This window comes from Oncorhynchus mykiss, chromosome 2 (genome assembly GCF_057628025.1).
Source record: "Oncorhynchus mykiss isolate SJ-2025 chromosome 2, ASM5762802v1, whole genome shotgun sequence".
Taxonomy (NCBI): Eukaryota; Metazoa; Chordata; class Actinopteri; order Salmoniformes; family Salmonidae; genus Oncorhynchus; species Oncorhynchus mykiss.
The window spans coordinates 11,185,001-11,207,896 of NC_143023.1; the positions used below are offsets into that span (position 1 = coordinate 11,185,001).

The 22,896-nt window shown below is 42.1% G+C and overlaps 1 protein-coding gene across 16 annotated transcripts in view; it reads left to right on the plus strand.

Annotated features, from left to right (window-relative positions):
* LOC110507293 (focal adhesion kinase 1) overlaps nucleotides 1–14,918 on the plus strand; it is a 149,110-nt gene extending 134,192 nt beyond the window's left edge. For all 16 annotated transcript variants that reach the window (XR_016484031.1, XR_016484033.1, XR_016484029.1 and 13 more), the window contains 6 exons: nucleotides 3,864–3,926; nucleotides 7,590–7,629; nucleotides 8,738–8,841; nucleotides 12,703–12,858; nucleotides 13,716–13,796; nucleotides 14,019–14,918. Coding sequence is in view for 10 of the 16 variants with exons in the window: in XM_090188521.1 (XP_090044647.1) it covers nucleotides 3,864–3,926; nucleotides 7,590–7,629; nucleotides 8,738–8,841; nucleotides 12,703–12,858; nucleotides 13,716–13,796; nucleotides 14,019–14,237 (663 nt within the window). In the remaining 6 variants the exon portion in view is untranslated. The remainder of the gene's footprint in view (nucleotides 1–3,863; nucleotides 3,927–7,589; nucleotides 7,630–8,737; nucleotides 8,842–12,702; nucleotides 12,859–13,715; nucleotides 13,797–14,018) is intronic.
* The last annotated feature ends 7,978 nt before the right edge of the window (nucleotides 14,919–22,896 follow it).

Here is a 22,896-nt window from a genome sequence, read left to right on the forward strand (position 1 = left end):
ACACACACTATATATACATACACACATACCACACACATATACAAGCACACACACACACACTATACAGTGGGGCAAAAAAGTATACAGAAAATCACATTGTAGGATTTTTTATGAATTTATTTGCAAATTATGGTGGAAAATAAGTATTTGGTCACCTACAAACAAGCAAGATTTCTGGCTCTCTCGCTGGCTCTCACAGACCTGTAACTTCTTCTTTAAGAGGCTTTTCTGTCCTCCACTCGTTACCTGTATTAATGCCACCTGTTTGAACTTGTTATCAGTATAAAATACACCTGTCCACAACCTCAAACAGTCACACTCCAAACTCCACTATGGCCAAGACCAAAGAGCTGTCAAAGGACACCAGAAACAAAATTGTAGACCTGCACCAGGTTGGGAAGACTGAATCTGCAATAGGTAAGCAGCTTGGTTTGAAGAAATCAACTGTGGGAGCAATTATTAGGAAATGGAAGACATACAAGACCACTGATAATCTCCCTCGATCTGGGGCTCCACACAAGATCTCACCCCGTGGGGTCAAAATGATCACAAGAACGGTGATCAAAAATCCCAGAACCACACGGGGGGACCTAGTGAATGACCTGCAGAGAGCTGGGACCAAAGTAACAAAGCCTACCATCAGTAACACACTACGCTGCCAGGGACTCAAATTAAGCCAGTACATGTCCAGGCCCGTCTGAAGTTTGCTAGAGAGCATTTGGATGATCCAGAAGAAGATTGGGAGAATGACATATGGTCAGATGAAACCAAAATATAACTTTTTGGTAAAAACTCAACTCGTCGTGTTTGGAGGACAAAGAATGCTGAGTTGCATCCAAAGAACACCATACCGACTGTGATGCATGGGGGTGGAAACATCATGCTTTGGGGCTGTTTTTCTGCAAAGGGACCAGGACGACTGATCCGTGTAAAGGAAAGAATGAATGGGGCCATGTATCGTGAGATTTTGAGTGAAAACCTCCTTCCATCAGCAAGGGCATTGAAGATGAAAAGTGCCTGGGTCTTTCAGCATGACAATGATCCCAAACACACCGCCCCGGGCAATGAAGGAGTGGCTTCGTAAGAAGCATTTCAAAGTCCTGGAGTGGCCTAGTCAGTCTCCAGATCTCAACCCCATAGAAAATCTTTGGAGGGAGTTGAAAGTCCGTGTTGCCCAGCAACAGCCCCAAAACATCACTGCTCTAGAGGAGATCTGCATGGAGGAATGGGCCAAAATACCAGCAACAGTGTGTGAAAACCTTGTGAAGACTTACAGAAAATGTTTGACCTCTGTCATTGCCAACAAAGGGTATATAACAAAGTATTGAGAAACTTTTGTTATTGACCAAATACTTATTTTCCACCATCATTTGCAAATAAATTTATTAAAAATACTACAATGTGATTTTCTGGATTATTTTTTCTCATTTTGTCTGTCATAGTTGAAGTGTACCTATGATGAAAATTACAGGCCTCTCTAATCTTTTTAAGTGGGAGAACTTGCACAATTGGTGGCTGACTAAATACTTTTTCCCCCCACTGTATATACATACACACAAACCACACACACACACACTATATATACATACACACAAACCACACACATACACACTATATATATATATATATAATGGATGTGTGGTATATAATGGATGTGTGGTATATAATGGATGTGTGGTATATAATGGATCTGTGGTATATAATGGATCTGTGGTATATAATGGATCCGTGGTATATAATGGATGTGTGGTATATAATGGATGTGTGGTATATAATGGATCTGTGGTATACCACACACACATACAAGCACACACACACGCACACTATATATATATACATACACACACACACATACCCCACACACAGACACACTATATATACATACACACATACCACACACACACAAACCACACCTATACCACACACATCCCACACACACATGATCGTTGTACAGACTTGCCTCCTGTAACCCCTCTGATGGTGATGCAGGAGATAACAGACCTGCCTCCTGTAACCCTTCTGATGGTGATGCAGGAGATAACAGACCTGCCCCTTCATGTTCTGTTTTCAGGGTGTTTACTTACAACTGTAATGTCTAACACAAATGTACTTCATCATTCCTTGGAAAGCCCTGTGTTAACTGTGCACAGATGTCGTACATTATGTTTTGCACTGGCTTCATACCCCTCAGTTATTTTAGTAGTACCATATCATTATCTCTGAGATGTGTCCCAGAGCGCCTCAGTTCACTTCTTGGATCATTTTTTACATTCAACGGACAAAGACGATTCAGAGAAGAAAGGGGGAAACAAAAAGCATCGTCTTGTGTTTTTCAGACCTTTGGCAAAGCTGTCAACTTTTGTGTGTTCTTAAAGTGTTGTATTGTGTGTGTGTGTGTGTGTGTGTGTGTGTGCGTGTGCATGCCCAGGTGTGGCTAAAGCAAATTCCTAGCTAATGATAGGTTTGTCCCTCCATGCACCGTCAAGTATGGTAAACTTATTTTGACCCACAGTTGGTGAAGGCAAATGTTCTTCGCTGGAAAGCTGAGTAGGTTGTATGTAGTTTAGACCCGTAGACTCTTATTTCATACAAGGGGAGGGACTACTAGAAGAAAGGAAGGAGAGGACCAGGGGAGAGAGATAGGGAGGGAGAAAGAGACAGAGGTGGAGAGATAGAGACAGCGAGGGATAGAGAGAGAGAAACAAAGAAGGAGGAAGAGAGAGAGGCAGGCGAACAGAGAAAGACCGCTATCTGGCTGCATGTTCACTTTGTGTAAGTCAGTCAGCGAGCCAGTCAGTCAGTAAGTCAGCGAGCCAGACAGTCAGTCAGTGAGCCAGTCAGTCAGTGAGCCAAGCCGTGTAAACAGGAGTAAACGTGGGGAACCTCTCTCATCCTGTTGATGGAATTCCTAGCAGCTCCATGCTCTCCTCCCAGGCACTGAAACACCCAGCAGAGAACAGCAGTCCAAAGGATGCAGGTTTTCAAGTCCTTCCTGGGAAAACTGGTACAGCATTAGGGAAGGAGAGAGGAATGAGAATAGTTTGGCAGGCAGCTGGCGTGAGACTGAAGTTTTAATAAGTTAACGGGCAGAGCAGCAGCAGGAGTACATTTGCTGCGCTGCGGGATTCTAAGCTGTGTACAACTGTTCCTTCTGTGTTGAAGTGCTAGAAAGATAAATCATTGAATGTGCCGACTACTGTAGATGTTAAAATATATTAGCATACTAGAAAAAATATTAATATACTAGAAAACAAATATTATCATACTAGAATTGATGCTCATCAAGAAATAACAGCGACAAGTGCACAGGAAAACCATTTAAAACAACTGTAGGCGCGTTACAGCGCATTAGATAAAGTCGCTCAGAAGATGTGGTTTTAGCTGCAATCTAATGTCGACTTTTCTTGTGGAAAACGGTATGAGCGATGTAAGGGTTTTATGCATGCGCAGTTGTTGGGTCTCGATCCTTCTGCAAGTTGGATGAGCAGCGCATTTGCCTCAGCAACAGAGAGTCACGTCAAAGACTAGCTAGCTTACATTAGCTGAAACCCTATATTACAATACAACACACACACAAATAATAATGACCACTCCAAGGATCAAGTGGAGAATGTCTCTCGTTACCATTTTCTCCTGTGTTTACGTAGCAGTGATTTGTATTTGTCATGATATTGTATATTCATTTTGATTTGATCTGACTGATTTGAACATCAGTGCATCAGATGTCATACCACTGTTATAGCAAAGTAATGTCCATTATCACTGTGATATAGAGAAATAATGATTGTTTTCCACGTTGAAAGCATTTGTTTGTTCGTTCGATCATTCATTTAACCTGCTGTGTCTCTCTCGGTCACAACCAGAAGCCGGATTCAAGGAATTCCAGAGGCAGCATTGACCGGGACGACGGCATCCTCCATGGCCCAGTAAGTCTCCTCTTTTTACTTGGTTGCCCTGGATGGATTAACAGTCAACGCTATCTCCTGTTCTCTTTACCTCTCTCACAAATATGCAAAATACCTTGGGCTTTCACTCAAAAGAAGTTAAAGAGATTTTGTCTGGAGGGGGGGGGGTTCCCGTCAATGTCTCTCTGTTGTCTGTTCTTGTTGTACCACTCCTAGCCTGGGGTTGTGGGTGAGTTATACAGTGAGTCAGTGAGTATTACAGTACGTCAGTCGTACAGTGGGAGAGAACACTCCCAGACAGCCTGTGTAGAGGCTCAAGTCAATCAAACCAGTATTTCTGTATTTATGCTGTAGTGCAGTATATTAGCAGGCATAAATGCTTTCATTACTGAATGGTTTTGTGGTAAAATAGCAACAGAGGCCCCCTGACAGATAGATGCTATCAGTTTTTAAAACATGACTTTGGCTCAGAGAGCTTCTACATATAAATGCATAATAGAGACTGTGCATTCGGAAAGTGTTCAGACCCCTTCTGTTTTTCGCAGCGTGATGAGAATACAGTCCTCTTTATTAAAGGAAGAGCACTTAAACAAACTAACAAAACAACAAAACAAATGTGAAGCTATAAACACTGGTGCTGACACAGACAACTAGACATAGACAATAACCCACCAAATACCCAAGGAATATGGCTACCTAAATATGGTCCCCAATCAGAGACAACGATAAACAGCTGCTTCTGATTGAGAACCAATCTAGGCAACCATAGACATAAAAACACCTAGACTAGAAACAAGCCCATAAACATACAAAAACAGGACAAAAACACATATATCACCCTCGTCACACCCTGACCTAACCAAAATAATAAAGAAAACTAAGAAAACTAAGGTCAGGGCGTGACATAAATAAATACAAATTCCCATCAATCTACACACAATACCCCATAATGACGAAGCGTAAACAGGTTTTTTGATTTTTTTTCAAATGTATTAAAAATAGAAAACTGAAATACCTTATTTACATAAGTATTCAGACCCTTAGCTAAGAAACTCAAAATTGCGCTCAGGTGCGTCCTGTTTCCATTGATCATCCTTGGAGATGTTTCTACAACGTGATTGTTGTCCAGCTGTGGTAAATTCAATTGATTGGACATGATTTGGAAAGGCACAGACCTGTCTATATACGGTCCTACAGTTGACAGTGCATGTCAGAGCAAAAACTAAGCCGTGAAGTCAAAGGAATTGTCCGAAGAGCTCCGAGATAGAATTGTGTCAAGGAACAGATCTGGGGAAGGGTACCAAATAATATCTGCAGCATTGAAGGGCGCCAAGAACACAGTGGCCTCCATCATTCTTAAATGAAGTTAGGAACCACCAAGACTGAGCAAACTGAGCAATCGGGGAAGAAGGGCTTTGGTCAGGGAGGTGATCAAGATCCTGATGGTCACTCTGACAGAGCTCCAGAGTTCCTGTGTGAAATTGGGAGAACCTTCCAGAGAACCTTCCAGAAGCCACTCCTCAGTAAAAGGCACATGACAGCATGCTTGGAGTTTGCCAAAAGATACCTAAAGGACTCTCAGACCATGAGAAACAAGATTCTCTGGACTAATGAAACCAAGATTGAACTCTTTGGCCTGAATGCCAAATGTCACATCTGGAGGAAACCTGGCATCATCCCTATGGTGAAACAGGGTGGTGGCTGCATCATGCTGTGGGGATGTTTTTCAGCGGCAGGGACTGGGAGACTAGTCAGGATCAAGGGAAAGATGAACGGAGAAAAGTACAGAGAGATCCTTGATGAAAACCTACTCCAGAGCACTCAGGACCTCAGACTGGGGTGAAAGTTCACCTTCCAACAGGACAACGGCCATCAGTACACAGCCAAGACAACTCAAGAGTGGCATTCTCTGATTGTCTTTGAGTTGCCCAGCCAGAGCCCAGAATTGAACCCGATGTAATATCTCTGGAGAGACCTGAAAATAGCTGTGCAGCAACGCTCCCCATCCAACCAGACAGAGCTTGAGAGGATCTGCAGAGAAGAATGGGAGAAACTTCTAGCTTCATACCCAAGAAGGCTCAAGGCGGTAATCACTGCCAATGGTGCTTCAACAATGTACTGAGTAAAGGGTCTAAATACTTATGTAATTGTGATAAAAACCTTGTTTTTCCAAAATGTGTAAAAAGTCAAGGGGTCTGAATACTTTCTGAATGCACTGGACATGCTTACTACATAGGCATTCCATAAGCAAGTTGTATGTGTTTGTTTTAGCACTCTGGGGAATTACCTTCAACTGGAAAAAGGAAAGTCAAGGGGTTAACAGATTCTTACAGATCATCTTGGAACCAACAATTGTAAATATGTATTGATAATAACATTTTTTTAAGAATGGTTGAAGATTTAGCCTTTGCTCTTTGAATTCACGTTAGGATACCAACATGTGTACTGGGCTTAAAAGGAGAATAAAGGAACACTGACTGATATGAAGGAATCCATCTGTTCTCATGTATAGTTCTACATTATATATTCTATCAGAATATAGAATGTAGAACTGTTTGAACATAGAATGTAGAACTATTAGAACATAGAATGTAGAACTATTAGAACATAGAATGTAGAACTATTAGAACATAGAATGTAGAACTGTTTGAACATAGAACGTATAACTATTAGAACATAGAATGTAGAACTGTTAGAACTATTAGGACATAGAACGTAGAACTATTAGGACATAGAATGTAGAACTTTTAGGACATAGAATGTAGAACTATTAGGACAGAATGTAGAACTATTAGGACATAGAATGTAGAACTATTAGAATGTAGAACTATGAGAACATAGAATGTAGAACTATTAGGAGATAGAATGTAGAACTATTGGGACATAGAATGTAGAACTATTAGAATGTAGAACTATGAGAACATAGAATGTAGAACTATTAGGAGATAGAATGTAGAACTATTAGAATGTAGAACTATTAGAACATAGAACTATTAGGACATAGAATGTAGAACCATTTCATTTGTTCCCTGTCATTGCTCAGTATCATTACATTGAGCTGTATGGACAGCTGTGTTCTGAGCTGCATGGACCATTAGAAGGGTATAGCCACGAACCAAACCCACTCTTAGTTTAAAACACCGCCCACATTAATGCAGCAGCTCTCATGCAATCCACTCTATTTTACTGGGCAATTTGCAAAACCAAAATCTTGCTTCATGGCGAGATAACTGTCAGAATCTGTCTCCCTGATAATAATTATAGCCTGGCAGAGGATGAAGCCAAGGACTGATGGATAGCCGTTCAGCATGTTGAGTTAATGCACTAAAATATTGAATACAACTCTCAATAACCTCTAGGCTATTCTGTAAACTTCAATCAGCAAGTGTTTTATTGACTTAAATGTAAACAGGGAATACTGCATATGGTCTGTTCTACAGTTTGTTTTCGGGCTATCACAGTAAAGCAGAGATGTGTTTTTACTGTGGAACGCCGTGGTGGTTGGCTGTGGTCCGGTTAGGTCTGTGTATCCAAGCAGCAGGAGTATTTTGAGTGTTGGTGGAGAGACCACAACAACACAGATGACACCAGAGAGACTGCTCACTGGGATGTTGTGGGAAAACACTGTTCTGGAATAAATCCTGCTCGTTTATTTCAACTGCTTGTTTGTGTTTGTTTGTGCAGACAGGAAACCAGCACATATACCAACCCATAGGCAAACCAGGTAATGTCTCAGCCAATGTAATTACAAGTTTACCTTACACTTATTGTTTTCACTGTTCCCCTGGTTCTCTGACTCTAACTCTGACGAGCTCTGACACCGACTCTGACTAACTCTGACTGGCTCTGACAACGACACCGGCTCTAACTCCGACCGACTCTGACACCGACTCTGACACCGACTCTGACTGACTGGCTCTGACTCTGACTGGCTCTAACTCTGACTGGCTCTGACTCTGACTGGCTCTGACTCTGACTGGCTCTGACTCTGACTGGCTCTGACTCTGACTGGCTCTAACTCTGACTGGCTCGGACTCTGACTGGCTCTAACTCTGACTGGCTCTGACTCTGACTGGCTCGGACTCTGACTGGCTCTGACTCTGACTGGCTCTAACTCTGACTGGCTCTAACTCTGACTGGCTCTGACTCTGACTGGCTCTGACTCTGACTGGCTCTGACTCTGACTGGCTCTGACTCTAACTCTGACTGACTCTATCTCTGACTGGCTCTGACTCTGACTGGCTCTGCCTCTGACTGGCTCTGACTCTAACTCTGACTGACTCTATCTCTGACTGGCTCTGACTCTGACTGGCTCTGACTCTGACTGGCTCTGACTCTGACTGGCTCTGACTCTGACTGGCTCTGCCTCTGACTGGCTCTGACTCTAACTCTGACTGACTCTATCTCTGACTGGCTCTGACTCTGACTGGCTCTGACTCTGACTGGCTCTGACTCTGACTGGCTCTAACTCTGACTGATTCAGACTCTAACTCTGACTCCCTCAACTGTTCTAGCACATTCCCCAACCATTTTAACTGCTAAACTATGTTGACAGGCTGACAATTTGTCTATTTCTGCTAGGCCTGTGTTAGTTTCTGCTGCCATAATAGTAGATATTTGATAGGAATATTGTTGAATCTGTGAGAGTTTGATAAGAAATGCTACAATTCCTGTGCATCTTCCATATAGTCATGTGTTGGATTTATTCCTTATGTAACTGATGATAGTCCTTTACCTCCACATAACATGCATATATTGTACTATATGTTGTAGTTTAGGTATCTGTTGATTCTTTTGTACTCCAGTATCTGATGGGTCCTTTGCCTCCACAGAACATGCATCTCCACCAAAGAAACCCCCCCGTCCTGGAGCCCCCAGTCACCTGGGTAGTCTGGCCAGCCTGAACCCCGTGGACAGCTACAATGAGGGAGTGAAGGTAAGTTGATGCTCACATGTTTATTCTACCAATCAAACTTTACACGCATTCCACAACAATCCAGGGATTTGGCTTTATCGCTCAATTTAAGCCCACAGATTTACATGTCTCAAAGTTGTTTCAATTTATTTGTAGTTATTGTGTTGGTATTCTACTTTTGCATGTGCACTCCAAAACAAAGTGTTCATCCATCATTTTAAAGCTAGATTGAAATGATAACGAAGTGGTTCACCCCACCTCTGTTTTGGTAAAAGCTGAGGGATGGACCTGGAGAAATGTAACCACGTTCAAATTCATAGACAGAGCTGTGGATGCAAGGACTGGCCATCCATGATATCAACATGCTAGTTGTAACCATGTTTTGAGGCTAGACAGTGTTTGTTTACATTTACTTTGTTTACAAACATCAGAGTAAAACAAGTTCATATGTTGGGTTCTGCTGAGGTACGACAGTTGAACTAAGCTCCTGAGGCATTTACAAGTTATATTCTTCAAATATCAATGGGGTATATACACTGAGTGGACAAAACATTAGGAACACCTTCCTAATATTGAGTTGCACCCCATCTTGCTCTCTGAACAGCCCTCAATTCATCGGGGCATGGACTCTACAAGGTGTTGAAAGTGTTCCACAGGGATGCTGGCCCATGTTGACTCCAATGCTTCGCACAGTTGTCAAGTTGGCTGGATGTCCTTTGGGTGGTGAACCATTCTTGATACACAGGGGAAACTGTTGAGTGTGAAAAACCCAGCAGTGTTGCAGTTCTTGAAACAAACCGGTGCACCTGGCACCTACTGCCATATCCATGTCTCAATTGTCTCAAGTCTTAAAAATCCTTCTTTAACCCGTCTCCTCCCCTTCATCTACACTGATGAAGTGGATTTAACAAGTGACATCAATATGGGATCATAGTTTTTCACCTGGATTTACCTGGTCAGTCTGTCATGGAAAGAGCAGGTGTTCTTGATGTTTGTTTAATTCATTTATACGTGCAAGAATGGATGTTGCAATTAAGGATTCTATCTTTAAACTGAGAAGTTCATGACTATGCTTCTAAAACATGACTAACTGTCCCTATTTCTGTTAGAACATTCCTACATGACTTTACCATGTTGGCCAGATCACAAAGACTACCACTGTATTTCAACTACACAGACTTCCCCTTTTCTATGACACCCAAAACACCGGAGATGTCACTATTTTCCCCAGTGATGGTTACTATGGCAACAGTCCGCTTGAGTTTCTCTGTGTCAGCATAGAACATCCAGGAGCGTTACCTTCCCGAAGTTATCCAAACTGTTAGCTCTGCTCTGCTACCACTGCCTTGGTGTCATTAGGCTGCGTCACAAATGGCACACTATTCCCTATATAGTGCACAACAGTACTTTTGACCAGAGTCCTATGGGCCCTGGTCAAAAGCAGTGCACTAAATAGGGGGCCTTTTGGGGTGCACCCTAAGCCTCAGCTAAAGCAGTCCCAGCTGTAGTTCACCCCCTCTCTCCTCCTTCCCCAAACACGCTCATAAATACCACACGATCGACCAGGCAGTCAGGCCTGCAATGCACCCTGGGAAGGAACACACTCTTTCCATTACACTGTCTTCTTACCATCAGCGTGGAAAATGATTTAACAAGAGGAATAGTCTAGCTAATGTGGTTCCTTGTTCCTGAGAAAGAAGCCAACATGTAAACACTGACATGGACATTATCAGCCCATCATGACTGGAACTGAGATGGTCAGACTGGGCTATGATAGGACGCATCACAAATGGTTTCCTATTCCCTATATTGTACACTGCTTTTGACCAGAGCCCCATAGGCCCTAGTGGTAAAACGTTTTGCACTATATAGGAAATAGGATGTCATTTGTGACCCTATACTACTATGTACTCAGTACTGTACTAGCATGGCAACCTGTTCCCTGTTCTGATGAGGGAATTAGTGGGATTCATGCAAAAGATAAACACGTGTCAAATAAAACACAAAGACTACATTTACACAGGCAGCACAATTCTGATATTTTGCCAGTAATTGGTCTTTTGACCAATCAGATCAGATCCTTTGCCAATCATTAGGTAGATTTTCAGAATTGGGCTGCCTGTATAAACACAGACAAAGTTTCATGACCACAACATTTGAGTCACCACCACCTCAGTAGATATTTCAGTATTTACTCAACCAACCTCTCCAAAACCTTATTTATTTGGATGACACTTTGCTCTCTGGTGTTGTTGCGTGTACTGTTAATGCTTGTTGCATTAATATCATCTCCCTCTTCTGTCCCTCTTGCCTCTGCCTTACTGTTGTTGAACTTAGCCCTGGCGGGTAAGAGAACACTGTGAATGTGTGTGTGTACGTTCATACGTGTGTGTGTGTGTGTGTGTGTGTGTGTGTCTTTAGACCTAACTTCTCACAGAGTTGTCAATCAGTTGTAATTTGATGCTGAAAAGCAGGCTATGGGTTGGGTTGTGTAGTGGGGTGGGACAATGGAGTCCATCTGTATCTCTGGTAACAGTCAACTTCTAATGCATCATCTGATCTGGGGCGCTTTACAAATGGCACCCCATTCCCTATATAGTGTACTACTTTAGACCAGAGGGCCCTGGTCAGAAGTATAGTATATAAGAAATAGGGTGCCATTTGGGACTCAGACAGGGTTCATTCACCTGTTGTCTGTTCACTGAACCACTTTAGCCTTCTCATCCTAATGCAATTCTTCCATTCACCGTACTGACACAACACCTCTTTACCATCGATAAAGTGGGTCTTATAGTGGGCCATGTAGAGGTCTTATAGTGGGCCATGTAGAGGTCTTATAGTGGGCCATGTAGAGGTCTTATAGTGGGCCATGTAGAGGTCTTATAGTGGGCCATGTAGCGTTCTTATAGTGGGCCATGTAGAGGTCTTATAGTGGGCCATGTAGTGGTCTTATAGTGGGCCATGTAGAGGTCTTATAGTGGGCCATGTAGAGGTCTTATAGTGGGCCATGTAGAGGTCTTATAGTGGGCCATGTAGTGGTCTTATAGTGGGCCATGTAGTGGTCTTATAGTGGGCCATGTAGCGGTCTTATAGTGGGCCATGTAGTGGTCTTATAGTGGGCCATGTAGCGTTCTTATAGTGGGCCATGTAGAGGTCTTATAGTGGGCCGTGTAGAGTTCTTATAGTGGGCCATGTAGCGTTCTTATAGTGGGCCATGTAGCGTTCTTATAGTGGGCCATGTAGAGGTCTTATAGTGGGCCATGTAGCGGCCTTATAGTGGGCCATGTAGCGGTCTTATAGCGGGCCATGTAGCGGTCTTATAGTGGGCCATGTAGCGGTCTTATAGCGGGCCATGTAGCGGTCTTATAGTGGGCCATGTAGTGCTTGTGTATGTTCAGATCTGTGTTTGTGTGGGCATAATAATGTGTTTGTCTACGACATTGTTTCAAACAACCCTCTGAATCCTAAACATAACACATTGACTTCTTCCTAAATGGGATCTGTGCACTTTTCACACATTTGACATGATTTAGGAATAAGGCTGAATTCCAAATAACTCCATTATAGAAAGTATTGTTTATTCCAGATGCTGACATCTTCCTAACATAACCTCTAACCCTCTCTAGACCCAATGTACAATTTCAAGGATATGTTTGACTTGATTTAGCCCCTGGTGACAGTCTCTATAAACATTTCAAATTCCTTGGGTGTTTTGTCATTGTGATTTACTACCATGAATGACTGTGGTGTTGACTGACTGGTGATATATACTGCCATCTATTGGTGAGAGTTAAGAAATGCAAGGTTGAACATTATATGAATCATCTGACCCGCTGTTATTTCTCCATCTCTGCTCACAGTGTATTTTTCTCCTTCATTCAGCTCCAGCCTCAGGAGATCAGCCCACCCCCCACTGCCAACCTGGACCGCTCTAATGACAAGGTCTATGAGAACGTCACAGGACTGGTGAAGGCTGTCATCGAGATGTCCAGTAAAATTCAGCCTGCGCCTCCCGAGGAATACGTGCCAATGGTCAAGGTAGGAGAGACACAGTGTTCATCGTCTCCACATTCAATCACCAGGGTTCATTGTAGCAAAACATTTACGTTTCGTTCTTTTTGGAAGTGATTTATCCATTTTACCTTCAGCAGACTCTCTTATCCAGAGAGACTTACAGTAGTGAGTCATTTAGCAGACTCTCTTATCCAGAGAGACTTACAGTAGTGAGTCATTTAGCAGACTCTCTTATCCAGAGAGACTTACAGTAGTGAGTCATTTAGCAGACGCTCTTATCCAGAGAGACTTACAGTAGTGAGTCATTTAGCAGACATTCTTATCCAGAGAGACTTACAGTAGTGAGTCATTTAGCAGACTCTCTTATCTAGAGAGACTTACAGTAGTGAGTCATTTAGCAGACTCTCTTATCTAGAGAGACTTACAGTAGTGAGTCATTTAGCAGACTCTCTTATCCAGAGAGACTTACAGTAGTGAGTCATTTAGCAGACTCTCTTATCCAGAGAGACTTACAGTAGTGAGTCATTTAGCAGACTCTCTTATCCAGAGAGACTTACAGTAGTGAGTCATTTAGCAGACTCTCTTATCCAGAGAGACTTACAGTAGTGAGTCATTTAGCAGACTCTCTTATCCAGAGAGACTTACAGTAGTGAGTCATTTAGCAGACTCTCTTATCCAGGGAGACTTACAGTAGTGAGTAATTTAGCAGACTCTCTTATCCAGAGAGACTTACAGTAGTGAGTGTACACATTTTCATACTGGTCCCCAGTGGGAATCGAACCCACAACATTGGCGTTGCAAGTGCCATGCTCTACCAGCTAAGCTACATGGGAAAGAACAGATTTCTAGGATTGGTTCATATGAGTATATTTGTGTTTCAGGATGTGGGTCTGGCACTGAGAACACTCCTGGCCACAGTGGATGAAACAATCACGTTACTTCCAGCTAGCACACACAGAGAGGTACGTTAACCAGGCATGGGCCTCTTCTGATCCAGCACTATGTTAGTCCCGTCTGCCCCCTCTTATACAGGACATTTTGTTTTAATTAGTTATATAAAACTGGAATATGTGCACCCTGTTCTTTCGTTGAACCTATTTTTATTTTATCTCTCAATATATTATAATAATAATAATAATATATGGAACATTTCTGTTTTAATAAAGTACTATCTTATCTTAAAGGTGGAGATGGCCCAGAAGCTGTTGAACTCTGACCTGGCGGAGCTGATCAACAAGATGAAGCTGGCCCAGCAGTACGTCATGACCAGCTTGCAGCAGGACTACAAGAAACAGATGCTGACGGCCGCCCACGCCCTGGCCGTAGACGCCAAGAACCTTCTAGACGTCATCGACCAGAGCCGGCTCAGGATGTTGGGCCAGGCCCGGCCGCCACCTCACTAGCGCTGTGGGAGGAGGGTGTGGAGTGTGGGATGAACTGACTCAACTCAAAGCTTCTGTCTGAATGACTGTCTGGACAGATGGAAGCCATGTGAAGGCAGCCTTGGGTTTGTTCACCTGTTCTGTCATGTCTAATCAGTGATTACTTCAAGGAAGGGAGGAATGAGGAAGATTTCACTGTGAAGGAATTTGAACGGGATACTGCTTCTACAGGACCATCATATGGACTGGACTCCATGTGCATCACCAGGCAGACTAGCGACCACCTCTGACCCTCACTCCCCAACACACCACTCCTTTTTATAGACTTGGAATCTTTGAAGAGTTATTTTATTTTAAGCTGCACCGATTGTGTCGGCTGACTAACTGTGAATTCCTACAGTCCCAGATTTCATCTGAAGAAGAATCAGGAGGAACACTTCAGAAACTGCTCCCCCCAAAGGACATATGGAGGATGATGTGGACAACACAACTGAACTGGAACCTCTCTGCTTTAGTAGACAGAACACTGAGCTCCTCACACTACGTCTAACATGTCTGCTTCATTGTTAACACTTGTCACAAGCTCAATAGTGATTCATGGAGGATCACAAACACTGGGATATATTTTGTCTTGGCTCAGTCGGCCATCTTGTCAAATAGGAGAAAATAAAGGATGAAATAAAATGATGACAAAAAGACAAAGCTGTGACAGTGCTTTCCTGTGGTTATGAATGACAGTCAAAGCTGTGACAGTGCTTTCCTGTGGTTATGAATGACAGTCAAAGCTGTGACAGTGCTTTCCTATGGTTATGAATGACAGACAAGCTGTGACAGTGCTTTCCTGTGGTTATGAATGACAGTCAAAGCTGTGACAGTGCTTTCCTGTGGTTATGAATGACAGACAAAGCTGTGACAGTGCTTTCCTGTGGTTATGAATGACAGTCAAAGCTGTGACAGTGCTTTCCTGTGGTTATGAATGACAGACAAAGCTGTGACAGTGCTTTCCTGTGGTTATGAATGACAGTCAAAGCTGTGACAGTGCTTTCCTGTGGTTATGAATGACAGTCAAAGCTGTGACAGTGCTTTCCTGTGGTTATGAATGACAGACAAAGCTGTGACAGTGCTTTCCTGTGGTTATGAATGACAGTCAAAGCTGTGACAGTGCTTTCCTGTGGTTATGAATGACAGACAAAGCTGTGACAGTGCTTTCCTGTGGTTATGAATGACAGTCAAAGCTGTGACAGTGCTTTCCTGTGGTTATGAATGACAGTCAAAGCTGTGACAGTGCTTTCCTGTGGTTATGAATGACAGACAAAGCTGTGACAGTGCTTTCCTGTGGTTATGAATGACAGACAAAGGTGTGACAGTGCTTTCCTGTGGTTACGAATGACAGACAAAGCTGTGACAGTGCTTTCCTGTGGTTACGAATGACAGACAAAGCTGTGACAGTGCTTTCCTGTGGTTACGAATGACAGTCAAAGCTGTGACAGTGCTTTCCTGTGGTTATGAATGACAGACAAAGCTGTGACAGTGCTTTCCTGTGGTTATGAATGACAGATAAAGCTGTGACAGTGCTTTCCTGTGGTTACGAATGACAGACAAAGCTGTGACAGTGCTTTCCTGTGGTTATGAATGACAGACAAAGCTGTGACAGTGCTTTCCTGTGGTTATAAATGACAGTCAAAGCTGTGACAGTGCTTTCCTGTGGTTATGAATGACAGACAAAGCTGTGACAGTGCTTTCCTGTGGTTATGAATGACAGATAAAGCTGTGACAGTGCTTTCCTGTGGTTACAAATGACAGACAAAGCTGTGACAGTGCTTTCCTGTGGTTATGAATGACAGTCAAAGCTGTGACAGTGCTTTCCTGTGGTTATGAATGACAGACAAAGCTGTGACAGTGCTTTCCTGTGGTTATGAATGACAGTCAAAGCTGTGACAGTGCTTTCCTGTGGTTATGAATGACAGTCAAAGCTGTGACAGTGCTTTCCTGTGGTTATGAATGACAGACAAAGCTGTGACAGTGCTTTCCTGTGGTTATGAATGACAGACAAAGGTGTGACAGTGCTTTCCTGTGGTTACGAATGACAGACAAAGCTGTGACAGTGCTTTCCTGTGGTTACGAATGACAGACAAAGCTGTGACAGTGCTTTCCTGTGGTTACGAATGACAGACAAAGCTGTGACAGTGCTTTCCTGTGGTTATGAATGACAGACAAAGCTGTGACAGTGCTTTCCCGTGGTTATGAATGACAGTCAAAGCTGTGACAGTGCTTTCCTGTGGTTATGAATGACAGACAAAGCTGTGACAGTGCTTTCCTGTGGTTATGAATGACAGATAAAGCTGTGACAGTGCTTTCCTGTGGTTACGAATGACAGACAAAGCTGTGACAGTGCTTTCCTGTGGTTATGAATGACAGACAAAGCTGTGACAGTGCTTTCCTGTGGTTATAAATGACAGTCAAAGCTGTGACAGTGCTTTCCTGTGGTTATGAATGACAGACAAAGCTGTGACAGTGCTTTCCTGTGGTTATGAATGACAGATAAAGCTGTGACAGTGCTTTCCTGTGGTTACAAATGACAGACAAAGCTGTGACAGTGCTTTCCTGTGGTTATGAATGACAGTCAAAGCTGTGACAGTGCTTTCCTGTGGTTATGAATGACAGTCAAAGCTGTGACAGTGCTTTCCTGTGGTTATGAATGACAGACAAAGCTGTGACAGTGCTTTCCTGTGGTTATGAATGACAGACAAAGCTGTGACAGTGCTTTCCTGTGGTTATGAATGACAGCTAAAGCTGTGACAGTGCTTTCCTGTGGTTATGAATGACAGCCAAAGCTGTGACAGTGCTTTCCTGTGGTTATGAATGACAGACAAAGCTGTGACAGTGCTTTCCTGTGGTTATGAATGACAGATAAAGCTGTGACAGTGCTTTCCTGTGGTTACAAATGACAGACAAAGCTGTGACAGTGCTTTCCTGTGGTTATGAATGACAGTCAAAGCTGTGACAGTGCTTTCCTGTGGTTATGAATGACAGTCAAAGCTGTGACAGTGCTTTCCTGTGGTTATGAATGACAGACAAAGCTGTGACAGTGCTTTCCTGTGGTTATGAATGAGAGACAAAGCTGTGACAGTGCTTTCCTGTGGTTATGAATGACAGCCAAAGCTGTGACAGTGCTTTCCTGTGGTTATGAATGACAGCCAAAGCTGTGACAGTGCTTTCCTGTGGTTATGAATGACAGACAAAGCTGTGACAGTGCTTTCCTGTGGTTATGAATGACAGCCAAAGCTGTGACAGTGCTTTCCTGTGGTTATGAATGACAGGCAAAGCTGTGACAGTGCTTTCCTGTGGTTATGAATGACAGCCAAAGCTGTGACAGTGCTTTCCTGTGGTTATGAATGACAGATAAAGCTGTGACAGTGCTTTCCTGTGGTTATGAATGACAGCCAAAGCTGTGACAGTACTTTCCTGTGGTTATGAATGACAGCCAAAGCTGTGACAGTGCTTTCCTGTGGTTATGAATGACAGCCAAAGCTGTGACAGTGCTTTCCTGTGGTTACGAATGACAGCCAAAGCTGTGACAGTGCTTTCCTGTGGTTATGAATGACAGCCAAAGCTGTGACAGTGCTTTCCTGTGGTTATGAATGACAGCCAAAGCTGTGACAGTGCTTTCCTGTGGTTATGAATGACAGCCAAAGCTGTGACAGTGCTTTCCTGTGGTTACGAATGACAGCCAAAGCTGTGACAGTGCTTTCCTGTGGTTACGAATGACAGCCAAAGCTGTGACAGTGCTTTCCTGTGGTTATGAATGACAGCCAAAGCTGTGACAGTGCTTTCCTGTGGTTATGAATGACAGCCAAAGCTGTGACAGTGCTTTCCTGTGGTTATGAATGACAGGCAAAGCTGTGACAGTGCTTTCCTGTGGTTACGAATGACAGCCAAAGCTGTGACAGTGCTTTCCTGTGGTTACGAATGACAGCCAAAGCTGTGACAGTGCTTTCCTGTGGTTATGAATGACAGACAAAGCTGTGACGGTGCTTTCCTGTGGTTACGAATGACAGCCAAAGCTGTGACAGTGCTTTCCTGTGGTTATGAATGACAGCCAAAGCTGTGACAGTGCTTTCCTGTGGTTACGAATGACAGCCAAAGCTGTGACAGTGCTTTCCTGTGGTTATGAATGACAGACAAAGCTGTGACAGTGCTTTTCTGTGGTTATGAATGACAGCCCATAAGACATGTGTACTGTCCAGCCATAAGACATGCGTACTGTCCACCCATAAGACATGTGTACTGTCCACCCATAAGACATGTGTACTGTCCACCCATAAGACATGTTTACTGTCCACCCATAAGACATGTTTACTGTCCACCCATAAGACATGTGTACTGTCCACCCATAAGACATGTTTACTGTCCACCCATAAGACATGTTTACTGTCCACCCATAAGACATGTTTACTGTCCACCCATAAGACATGTGTACTGTCCACCCATAAGACATGTTTACTGTCCACCCATAAGACATGTTTACTGTCCATCCATAAGACATGCGTACTGTCCAGGGTTATGCGGAGAGTGGAGCTGTGTTGACTCATCAAACATGCCCTTTGACACTAAGATTCTGATGAAATGTGGGATGATTCAGTTCTAGCCTTGGTACCACTTCAGAGCTGTGTCTCAACACTAGCCTGGGTACCACAACATTCCACTCGTTGTAGGGCCCAGTTTCACGTTTTATTTGTCACATGCACAAGTACAATGGAATGGTTAACTTCCAAGTCCTTCCCAACAGTGCAGTATTCAATCAGAATAGTATAACAAAAAAACAGGAGCTATAAGAGAGAGAGAAAGAAAACAGGAGAATGAAAGAGAGAGAGAAAGAAAACAGGAGAATGAAAGAGAGAGAGAAAGAAAACAGGAGAATGTAAGAGAGAGAGAAAGAAAACAGGAGAATGTAAGAGAGAGAGAAAGAAAACAGGAGAATGTAAGAGAGAGAGAAAGAAAACAGGAGAATGTAAGAGAGAGAGAAAGAAAACAGGAGAATGTAAGAGAGAGAGAAAGAAAACAGGAGAATGTAAGAGAGAGAGAAAGAAAACAGGAGAATGTAAGAGAGAGAGAAAGAAAACAGGAGAATGTAAGAGAGAGAGAAAGAAAACAGGAGAATGTAAGAGAGAGAAGGAAAACAGGAGAATGTAAGAGAGAGAGAAAGAAAACAGGAGAATGTAAGAGAGAGAGAAAGAAAACAGGAGAATGTAAGAGAGAGAGAAAGAAAACAGGAGAATGTAAGAGAGAGAGAAAGAAAACAGGAGAATGTAAGAGAGAGAGAAAGAAAACAGGAGAATGTAAGAGAGAGAGAAAGAAAACAGGAGAATGTAAGAGAGAGAGAAAGAAAACAGGAGAATGTAAGAGAGAGAGAAAGAAAACAGGAGAATGTAAGAGAGAGAAGGAAAACAGGAGAATGTAAGAGAGAGAGAAAGAAAACAGGAGAATGTAAGAGAGAGAGAAAGAAAACAGGAGAATGTAAGAGAGAGAGAAAGAAAACAGGAGAATGTAAGAGAGAGAGAAAGAAAACAGGAGAATGTAAGAGAGAGAAAGAAAACAGGAGAATGTAAGAGAGAGAGAAAGAAAACAGGAGAATGTAAGAGAGAGAAGGAAAACAGGAGAATGTAAGAGAGAAGGAAAACAGGAGAATGAAAGAGAGAGAAAGAAAACAGGAGAATGAAAGAGAGAGAAGGAAAACAGGAGAATGTAAGAGAGAGAAGGAAAACAGGAGAATGTAAGAGAGAGAAAGAAAACAGGAGAATGTAAGAGAGAGAGAAAGAAAACAGGAGAATGTAAGAGAGAGAGAAAGAAAACAGGAGAATGTAAGAGAGAGAGAAAGAAAACAGGAGAATGTAAGAGAGAGAAAGAAAACAGGAGAATGTAAGAGAGAGAGAAAGAAAACAGGAGAATGTAAGAGAGAAGGAAAACAGGAGAATGTAAGAGAGAGAAAGAAAACAGGAGAATGTAAGAGAGAGAGAAAGAAAACAGGAGAATGTAAGAGAGAGAGAAAGAAAACAGGAGAATGTAAGAGAGAGAAAGAAAACAGGAGAATGTAAGAGAGAGAAGGAAAACAGGAGAATGTAAGAGAGAGAAAGAAAACAGGAGAATGAAAGAGAGAGAGAAAGAAAACAGGAGAATGAAAGAGAGAGAGAAAGAAAACAGGAGAATGTAAGAGAGAGAGAAAGAAAACAGGAGAATGTAAGAGAGAGAGAAAGAAAACAGGAGAATGTAAGAGAGAGAGAAAGAAAACAGGAGAATGTAAGAGAGAGAGAAAGAAAACAGGAGAATGTAAGAGAGAGAGAAAGAAAACAGGAGAATGTAAGAGAGAGAGAAAGAAAACAGGAGAATGTAAGAGAGAGAGAAAGAAAACAGGAGAATGTAAGAGAGAGAAGGAAAACAGGAGAATGTAAGAGAGAGAGAAAGAAAACAGGAGAATGTAAGAGAGAGAGAAAGAAAACAGGAGAATGTAAGAGAGAGAGAAAGAAAACAGGAGAATGTAAGAGAGAGAGAAAGAAAACAGGAGAATGTAAGAGAGAGAGAAAGAAAACAGGAGAATGTAAGAGAGAGAGAAAGAAAACAGGAGAATGTAAGAGAGAGAGAAAGAAAACAGGAGAATGTAAGAGAGAGAGAAAGAAAACAGGAGAATGTAAGAGAGAGAAGGAAAACAGGAGAATGTAAGAGAGAGAGAAAGAAAACAGGAAGGAGAATGTAAGTGAGAGAAAGAAAACAGGAGAATGTAAGAGAGAGAGAAAGAAAACAGGAGAATGTAAGAGAGAGAGAAAGAAAACAGGAGAATGTAAGAGAGAGAAAGAAAACAGGAGAATGTAAGAGAGAGAGAAAGAAAACAGGAGAATGTAAGAGAGAGAAGGAAAACAGGAGAATGTAAGAGAGAAGGAAAACAGGAGAATGAAAGAGAGAGAAAGAAAACAGGAGAATGAAAGAGAGAGAAGGAAAACAGGAGAATGTAAGAGAGAGAAGGAAAACAGGAGAATGTAAGAGAGAGAAAGAAAACAGGAGAATGTAAGAGAGAGAGAAAGAAAACAGGAGAATGTAAGAGAGAGAGAAAGAAAACAGGAGAATGTAAGAGAGAGAGAAAGAAAACAGGAGAATGTAAGAGAGAGAAAGAAAACAGGAGAATGTAAGAGAGAGAGAAAGAAAACAGGAGAATGTAAGAGAGAAGGAAAACAGGAGAATGTAAGAGAGAGAAAGAAAACAGGAGAATGTAAGAGAGAGAGAAAGAAAACAGGAGAATGTAAGAGAGAGAGAAAGAAAACAGGAGAATGTAAGAGAGAGAAAGAAAACAGGAGAATGTAAGAGAGAGAAGGAAAACAGGAGAATGTAAGAGAGAGAAAGAAAACAGGAGAATGTAAGAGAGAGAGAAAGAAAACAGGAGAATGTAAGAGAGAGAGAAAGAAAACAGGAGAATGTAAGAGAGAGAGAAAGAAAACAGGAGAATGTAAGAGAGAGAGAAAGAAAACAGGAGAATGTAAGAGAGAGAAAGAAAACAGGAGAATGAAAGAGAGAGAGAAAGAAAACAGGAGAATGTAAGAGAGAGAGAAAGAAAACAGGAGAATGTAAGAGAGAGAAAGAAAACAGGAGAATGTAAGAGAGAGAGAAAGAAAACAGGAGAATGTAAGAGAGAGAGAAAGAAAACAGGAGAATGTAAGAGAGAGAGAAAGAAAACAGGAGAATGAAAGAGAGAGAGAAAGAAAACAGGAGAATGTAAGAGATAGAAAGAAAACAGGAGAATGTAAGAGAAAGAAAGAAAACAGGAGAATGTAAGAGAGAGAGAAAGAAAACAGGAGAATGTAAGAGAGAGAAAGAAAACAGGAGAATGTAAGAGAGAGAAAGAAAACAGGAGAATGAAAGAGAGAGAGAAAGAAAACAGGAGAATGTAAGAGAGAGAAAGAAAACAGGAGAATGTAAGAGAGAGAGAAAGAAAACAGGAGAATGTAAGAGAGAGAGAAAGAAAACAGGAGAATGTAAGAGAGAGAGAGAAAGAAAACAGGAGAATGTAAGAGAGAGAGAAAGAAAACAGGAGAATGAAAGAGAGAAAGAAAGAAAACAGGAGAATGAAAGAGAGAGAGAAAGAAAACAGGAGAATGTAAGAGAGAGAGAAAGAAAACAGGAGAATGTAAGAGAGAGAGAAAGAAAACAGGAGAATGTAAGAGAGAGAGAAAGAAAACAGGAGAATGTAAGAGAGAGAAAGAAAACAGGAGAATGTAAGAGAGAGAGAGAAAGAAAACAGGAGAATGTAAGAGAGAGAGAAAGAAAACAGAAGAATGTAAGAGAGAGAAAGAAAACAGGAGAATGTAAGAGAGAGAGAAAGAAAACAGAAGAATGTAAGAGAGAGAAGGAAAACAGGAGAATGTAAGAGAGAGAAAGAAAACAGGAGAATGAAAGAGAGAGAAAGAAAACAGGAGAATGTAAGAGAGAGAGAAAGAAAACAGAAGAATGTAAGAGAGAGAAGGAAAACAGGAGAATGTAAGAGAGAGAGAAAGAAAACAGGAGAATGAAAGAGAGAGAGAAAGAAAACAGGAGAATGAAAGAGAGAGAGAAAGAAATCAGGAGAATGTAAGAGAGAGAGAAAGAAAACAGGAGAATGAAAGAGAGAGAAGGAAAACAGGAGAATGTAAGAGAG